At 37.9% G+C, this 8,568-nt stretch overlaps 1 protein-coding gene across 5 annotated transcripts in view; it reads left to right on the top strand.

Annotated features, from left to right (window-relative positions):
• The window catches only part of TNRC6B (trinucleotide repeat containing adaptor 6B), a 266,719-nt gene that overhangs the window by 102,036 nt on the left and 156,115 nt on the right, over positions 1 to 8,568 (top strand). For all 5 annotated transcript variants that reach the window (XM_017544738.2, XM_017544739.2, XM_037744368.1 and 2 more), the window contains exon 4: positions 940 to 1,007. In XM_017544738.2, coding sequence (XP_017400227.1) covers positions 940 to 1,007 — 68 coding nt within the window. The remainder of the gene's footprint in view (positions 1 to 939; positions 1,008 to 8,568) is intronic.

The raw sequence follows: 8,568 nt of genomic DNA, 5'->3' as shown, positions 1-8,568 counted from the left end.
ACACACACACACACACACACACACACACACACACAGTTAAAAAAATGTATTTTCTGCTTCAGTTCGCTCTAAAATAGGTATATATTTGAACTTGATAATTATAAAATCATATAATGTATGTATTCTTTTGTGAATTGCTTCCTTCGCTTGATTACCTTTTTGTAACTCATCCAGATTGAGGTGTGTAGCTATAGTTCATTCGTTTTCATGCAATACAGTATTCTATTTTCTGAAAACCCATAGCCTATTTATCTGTTTTACTGTTGATAGACATTTATTCATGTATTTTTTCTGCTAAAAAGGATTCTACTACAAATACTTTTGTATATGTGCAAAAGTGTCTGTAGGGTATATACGTAGAAGTGCAATTACTAAGGTGTACAGTAAATGCATGTTCAAATGTACTAAATAATGGCAAACTTTTTCAAAGTAGCCATACCAGCTTTCCCTCCCTCTAGGAGTGGATAAGAATTGCTATTGCTCTGTATCCTTGTCAACACTTGGTATTGCCTGACTTTAATTTTAGCCAACCTGGTAGTTGTGAAATGGTTTTAATTTGCATTTTTTTGACTGACATGAGATTGGACATCTTTTCATACGTTTAGGAATTGTTTATGTGTTCTCTTCAGTGAAATTCCTAGTTGGTTATTTTGCAGGTTTTTCTAGTAGATTGTCTTCATCTCATTGATTCGTCACTGTTCTTTTATATGCTGGATGCTCATCCTTTGTCAGAGTTACATGTTTTGCAGATGAACATGTTTCCTTTTTTATTCTGCATATCTAATCACTCAAGGAGAAGTTTGAAAACCATTGGCCTAGGCTTCTGTTCTGTGCACAGTGAAATGGCCTTGTGGTTCTGCACAGGGTAGGTCTGGGTTCTTGGAGTGAGTCTCACTGTAGTTACTGAGTACTGCTGACCTGTGGTGCTTGCCTTTGCAGGTGGAACAGGAGGATTTTGTAATGGAAGGGCATGGCAAGACTCCACCTCCTGGTGAAGAAAGCAAACAGTGAGTCACAGTTTATTTAAAAAGAGTCCTATTACAGGTCCTCGGAAACAGTTTGGTTCAACATGCTGACTATGTGTTTGTCAGAGATGTATATGTTGGAGACATTGGGGAACTCACCTGTTGCTTTGGTGGCTATGAATGCATTGCTTCTATTTATAGACCAACTAACTGGAAGGACAAGAAAGTTAGCTTTATAGGCTTTCACACTCGCCTAATCAAAATTTATGTTACGTTTTAGCAATGGCTTTAAGGCTCAGTATGTTCCAAATTGAACTAATTCAGTTTGGTTGATTTCCAAAGAAAGTATAAAGTGGTACATCCTTTTCTCAGCAATGTCTTTATGAAGTGGCCTAAATTAATAGACCATTTCCTTGCAATCTAAGTGTGAATTTATTTGAATAGTGCTTCCTGAAATTCTATTCCATTTGGTTATTTACACTTCTGATCTTTGTTTAAATAACAAATTGTTTCCCTAAAGGAACAGGAATTATAAATAATATAACTTAGCCAACATTCTTAATAATTTAGGATCTCTCCCCTGACTCCTTAAGGGGTGATTGGTTTTAAACTTGAAGCTGGGAGTCTGCAGGGTAGCTATTTGATAGCAGTGAGTGGATTTTTTTCCTCTCTCTGTCACAGAATGTGAAAAATTGTGTTGCAGAGCAGACTGGTTTTTCATGTGCCCTTTTAAAGGAAAAACAGTTAAGACTGCTTAAAGTACTGACATAACTACTATTTTTTATTCAGACATTAGTCTTCTAAATTGAATGGCCCAGAGTGATTCATGGAATTTACCAAAAATCTATAGAGAGAAACTTCTCTCGCTCATATTTTTTTTTCCTAGAAAATAGTTTAATTTTGGTCTGTCTTAAGAAAATTATGTCTTTGAAACCCTTAGGAATAAATTATGCAGAATGGACTATGCTGCCACGAGGCCAGATTCATTAAAGGAAAATGGCTCGTCTTGTATTTGTTGTGAATGGAAACCAGGATATTTTCACAGATGGTTTAATTTGCCAACCAGGCAATTTTAAAAATAGCTTACAGTATAAATCCTAACTTTGCTGTATTCTGTCAAAAGCACTTGTATTCTGCATGGGCTGATGGAATCAATTCATCTTTAGCAAATTAGAATGCCAGACATCTAGTCCCAGTGGAATGACGAGAGAAACACTTTAGGTGCTTTTCTCCCTGTCCACTGCACAGGCCTCCACCCCCACAGTCTGGTCACAGATTCGTCATAGAAAAATTATACTCCCCTTGGCTGGACACAGTGGCTCACGCCTATAATCCTAGCTACTTTGGGAGGCCGAGGTGGGCGGATTGCCTGAGCTCAGGAGTTCAAGACCAGCTTGGGCAACATGGTAAAACCCCATCTCTACTAAAATGCAAAAGAAATTAGTCTGGTGTGGTGGCATGTGCCTGAAGTCCCAGCTACTCAGGATGCTGCAGCAGGAGAATTGCTTGAACCCAGGAGGCAGAGGTTGGAGTGAGCTGAGATCATGCCACTGCACTCCAGCCTGGGTGACAGAGTAAGACTCGGTTTTCTGTGCACAAGGTACTTTGCTTAAATGTTTTTTACTCTGTCATTTCCACTCGTTACACTATTTCATCTCCATTTCACTCAGATATCAGGGTAGGTAACTCGCCTATGGTAATGCAACTTGAAATGCAATACAGATTTGAACCCACATCTCACCAATGCTCTCACATCCTTTGCCATCCTTGGAAGCTATGTTCCTGAAAAACACTGTGGTTAGTAAAACTGCAGTTGTCAAGATCAAAGTCTCATGAATAAGAGGGAGTTGGGGGAAACAATGAAAATGGCATTAAGCCTATTTTTAAAACACAGATGAAAGTTCTGTACTATAAAGGGTATCCATTTCCCAAACAAACCAGTCTTTATCTTTAAACATCTCTCTAGTAACCTCTCTGCTGAATCAGCTTATTTAGGTATTCAGGAAACGTTCCTGGGCAGATTCTCCCACAAGTTTTATGTTATACAAGCTGTACTTCTTTTAGAGAGTTTCAGACAGCCCCAGCAAGTTGGAATGCCATGTGTTATATCCTTGCCTTTCTCCCTTGTTTTATTTTCACAAGTCTCATACTGCCTAACCTTTTCACAGGTGATACTATTCTATTTCTGGGCCTGGTCAGCTATTATACACTGGAGTGGTAAAGCAGAAATGAGTCTTCTCAAAGGTGCTGTGTTCTTGTTTTGAGGCAACAACAATAAAAATATTTACAAAAAATATTTTTAATCTCAGAATTGCAGTTGGCAAATGATTATTGCTATACTTTATAAATATGATTCAGTTTGGGTAGAGAATGTAGGAACTGAGTACTTTTTTTTTTCTTTGGAGGCGGAGTTTCACTCTTGTTGCCCAGGCTGGAGTGCAGTGGCACGATCTTGGCTCACGGCAACCTCCACCTCCCAGGTTCAAGCAGTTCTCCTGCCTCAACCTCCCAAGTAGCAGGGATTACAGGCATGTGCCACCATGCCCGGCTAATTTTGTGTTTTTAGTAGAAACGGGGGTTTCTCCATGTGGGTCAGGCTGGTCTTGAATTCCTGACCTCAGGTGATCTACCCGCCTTAGCCTCCCAAAGTATCTGGGATTACAGGTGCCCACTACCACAATGCCCAGCTAATTTTTTGTATTTTTAGTAGAGACACGGTTTCACCATGTTGGCCAGGCTGGTCTTGAATTCCTGACCTCAGATGATCCACCCGCCTCAGCCTCCCAAAGTGCTGGGATTACAGGCATGAGCCACCATGCCTGGCCATAATTTTTAAATAAAAGCAATATTAGCTTGTCATAAAACATTCAAACAGTAAATGTGACTATAGAAATAAAGGTGAGATTCTTCCCTTCCTAATCTTCCTAAACATTTTCTGTAACATGTAAAAAAAAAATTAAATTGCTTTTTAAAAAATATCATTCTTCTGAGACTTACTTTTTTAAAAAAATTTTTTTTTTTTTTTTTTTTTTTTTTTTTTTTTTTTTTTTTCTTGGAGGCAAGGTCTTACTGTGTTACTAGGCTAGGGTGAGTGCTGCGATCATAGCTCACTGCGACCTGGAACTCCTGGGCTCATGGGATCTTCCTGCTTTAGCCTCCCGAGTGGCTGGGACTACAGGTGCATACCACTGTACCCGGCTAATTAAAAAAATTTTTTTTGTGGAGATGAGGTCCCATATTGTTGCCCAGACTGCTCTGCAACTCCTGGGCCCAGGCAATCCTCCTGCCTCAGCCTTCCAAAGTGTTGGTATTACAGGTATGAGCCATGTGGCCCGGCCTGTTTCATCCCTTTAAAATCTGTTGAACATTCTGTTGAATGGATGTGCTATCGTCATTCTTCCCTAATAGATATTTTGGTGGCCCTCACTTCCTTGATTACTACAAATAATATTTTATTAAAAATCCTTATTCTTATATTTTTATTTTTATTGATTGATTGAGAGGGTCTCACTGTGTTGCCCAGGCTAGACAACACAGTGGTGGGATCATAACTCACTGCAACCTTGAACTCCTGGGCGCAAGTCATCTTCCACCTTAGCCTCCTGAGTAGCTAGTACTACAGGCACACACTACCAAGCCCAGATACTTTTTTGTTTTTTTTTTTCTCTCACTTGTAGTAGAAACAGGGCCTCACTATGTTGCCCAGGCTGATCTCAAACACTTGGGCTCAAGCAATCCCCCAAACTCAGCCTCCTACAGTGCTGGGAATACAGGCGTGTGCCATCACCCCTGTTCTCTTGCTGTTTTCATTTGTTTTCTTCTGCTTACTAATGAGATGGAATATCTTTTGTTAGTTTATTGGCCATTTATTTTTATTTTGTGTATCACCTATTTACATATATTTCCCATTTTTATTGGATTGTTTTTATCGTTTTGTAGGAGCCCTTTATCAATTTTAGATACTATTAACCTTTGTCTGTTGAGATGTTTTAAATATTTTCTCTCAGTCCTTATTATTTAACATTAGATATCTTTCATGCCAACAAATCTTTAAAATTTTTATATAGTAAAATCAACCTTTCTGGCTTTCATGTTTTGTGCTTGCCTTAAGAAGTCGTCCCTAGCCTAACCTGATAAAATATCTGTAGGTTTTCTACTTTATTTTTTACATTTAGATGTTTAATTGAATTGGTACTTAGTTTTGTATATGGTGTGAGGCAGAGATCTAACTTAATTTTTTTTCCAAATGGTTCTCATTTACTGGTATTAGCCTGTATGAACAGCCCATTTCACTTACAGAGGGCAGGAGAACACATGGCTAATGTAACTTGCTGAAGGTCATGGAGCACATTCTTATAAGGACTAAGACCAAAATTATGTCATTAGCAGATCTGTGCCACTTTCCTTATATCCCCATTTAATGTTTTGACTATAGGTTCCCAAAACCTTAAAACATTATTTTCTGTGATGTTTGTTTCAATGGAACTAAGTTCTATTAAGGGGCAGATTAAGGTAGCTGTATATGTAGAAAGTGCTTGAAAAATAATTTTCTTCTGATATTGAGAAGTATCTGTGCTAAACTGTTAATATTCTAGACCAGTTGTACTGAATTCTGGTATATATATATGAATAAGATTTATAATGTATATAGCTGTAAACACTTTATATGTATTGTTTCATTGGGGTTTATTTACTATTAGAATATCTAATCATTTTTCTGAGCATATTCTCTTTGAGAGTTACTTTAGCAAATCAGACAAGCAAAGTTTATTGCCATGTAATTACTACATTAAAATTACACAGCTTTAATTGCATGATGTGTTTAATGCAGGGGTAAATATTAAAATTATGACAGCTTTTTAAAAAGCAGCTGAGCAGGTACTTGCTTATAGATTGTGTTTGACCATGCTTATTGAGAGGTCATTGTAGGCCAGGTGCAGTGGCTCACGCCTATAATCCCAGCACTTTGGGAGGCTAAGGCAGGTGGATTATGAGGTCAGGAGATCGAGACCAGCCTGGCCAAGATGGTGAAATGCCATCTCTACTAAAAAAATACAAAAATTAGCCAGATATGGTGGTGGATGTCTGTAATCCCAGCTACTCAGGAGGCTTAGGCAGGAGAATCGCTTGAACCTGGGAGGTGGAGGTTGCAGTCAGCCAAGATTGAGCCACTGCACACTAGCCTAGGTGACAGAGCCAGACTCTGACTCAAAAAAAAAAAAAAAAAAAAGAGAGGTTTTTATAGATAAAATGCAAATGGGCTTTTGATTTCGTTTTATTTATATTTGTGATGGTCTAAAGTTTTGTGGGAAGAGCATTTGTTGTAATTTTGAAGCTAAACACCAATTTTGGTGTAGTCATAAGTTTGACTCCTTTCATTCTTTTAATTTTTTCCCACTATATCTGGTAATCTTTAAATCTAAGCTTTCAATCTTTATGTTAAAGTTGACTCAAATTCTCAAAAGATACGTATCTTTAATGTACTGAAATTACTGAATTTTTCTAGTAAATTTTTGTCAGTTAAATGTTCTTCATTCTTTTGTCTCATTCTATGAAATGCCATTATTAAAAACAAATTTCTCACAGTAGAATATTGAAGAAGAGTTATTTGCATAGAATAGTCAAGAGGTAAGAGCAACCCAAATATCTGTCAACGGATGAATGGATAAACAAAATGGGGCATACACTTAAAAGGGAGTATTATACAGCCTGAAAAAAGAAAATTCTGCCATATGTTACAATATAGATGAACCTCAAAGACATCATGATAAGCAAAATAAGCCAATTATAAAAGGACAAATATTATATGATTTTACTCAAATGAAGTATCTAAAGTAGTCGAAATCATAGAAACAGAAAGTAGAAAGGTGATTGCTAAAGGTTGAAGTGGAGGAAGTTAATGTTTAATGGGAATAGAGCTTCAATTTTGCAAGATGAAGTTTCTGGAGATGTGTTGCACAGCAGTGTGATTTTATTTAATACTGCTGGACTGGATGCTTAAAAATGGTTAAGATGATACATTTTTATGGGTTTTTTAAATGACAGTTTTAAAAATTACATTGAAATGTACTTTTAAACTCCCATGTGTAACCTCTGAAGTGGTTCTTTAACCCCCTTTAAACCATTGTAATATGTACATGTTGGGATAAATTTATTTCAAGCCTGGATTTCAAAGACTTAGTTCCCCCTCACCACAAAAAATAATACAGAAGATTAACTTTTATATTGATTTTATGGTTGAAATGACAATCTTTTATATGTGTTGTGCTAAATAAAACTTTTAGAAGTTTTAAAAAATCTTATTTCATGACTTGTTTTATAGACAGCATCTCCTTTTAGGGATTATTGATAGACTTTTTAGAATTGACAGGAATTGTATCAATACCTATATTTTTATATTTTTGCTTCCTTAGAGTGCCATCTTTTTTTATTTTGCTCTCTTTAAAAGAGAACCATTTCAGAGGTTACATGGGAGACCTATAAGGAAATGGAAGTATTGAAGATAGTTTTTTTTTGTTTGTTTGAGGTGGCGTCTCACTCTGTTACCCAGGCTGGAGTGCAGTGGTGCGATCTCAGGTCACTGCAGCTTCCACCTCCCAGGTTCAAGAGATTCTCCTGCCTCAGCCTCCCAAGTAGCTAGGACTACAGGTGTGCACCACCATGCCTGGCTACTTTTTGTATTTTTAGAAGAGATGGGGGTTTCACCATGCTGGCCAGGCTGATCTTGAACTACTGACCTCATGATCCACCCGACTTGGCCTCCCAAAGTGCTGGGATTACAGGCAAGAGCCACCACACCTGGTCCTGAAGGCAGTTTTATATTGATGGTTCAGAAAGAAAAAAGAGTGTAATGTATAGAGTTAGCACTGCTTTCCATACTCCAGTATGTTGTGGTTCTGTGTGGCTTTGTGCTCCAGGTGCTGGTTTTTGTTTTTTGTTTTGTTTTGAGATAGAGTCTCCCTCTGTATCTCAGGCTGGAGTGCAGTGGCGCAATCTTCGTCTCACTGCAGCCTCCGCCTCCTGCATCCCGGTTCAAGCAATTCTCCTACCTCACCCTCCCAAGTAGCTGGGATTACAGGCACCGGCTACCATGCCCAGCTAATTTTTGTATTTTTTAATAGAGACAGGGTTTCACCATGTTGGCCAGTCTGGTCTTGAACTCCTGACCTTGTGATCCGTCTGCCTCGGCCTCCCAAAGGGCTGGGATTACAGGCATACACCACCACGCCCGGCCCCAGGTGCTGTTTTATAAGTTTCTTAACTCTGTCATCTTGATTATATTCTCTTCTTCCTAATTACATTCATCCCATTTTAAATGTCTAGTTATAAAAGGCCCTTTTAATTTTTCTGAATTTTACTTATTATAGGTCTTTCTTTAGTCCTAACAGTTTGTCCTCATCTTATCTCTGTTTCTGCTGCCGCTCCAACTCCCTAACTTACAACTCCATCTTTTAAACTTTTAAAAGTTGCACTTGTAGCACAAGATAAATCCCCACTGTGTAAGGATTCCTTTTATTAATGTATTCCTTGTTTCATATTTGACTACCTAATTAGGCGCTAAACTTTCTGGGAACCATTCTTTTTTTTTTTTTTTTTTTTTTTT

The sequence above is a fragment of the Cebus imitator genome, unplaced genomic scaffold, assembly GCF_001604975.1.
Source record: "Cebus imitator isolate Cc_AM_T3 unplaced genomic scaffold, Cebus_imitator-1.0 Scaffold170, whole genome shotgun sequence".
Lineage (NCBI taxonomy): Eukaryota > Metazoa > Chordata > Mammalia > Primates > Cebidae > Cebus > Cebus imitator.
This window is presented reverse-complemented; position numbering and strand designations above follow the sequence as displayed.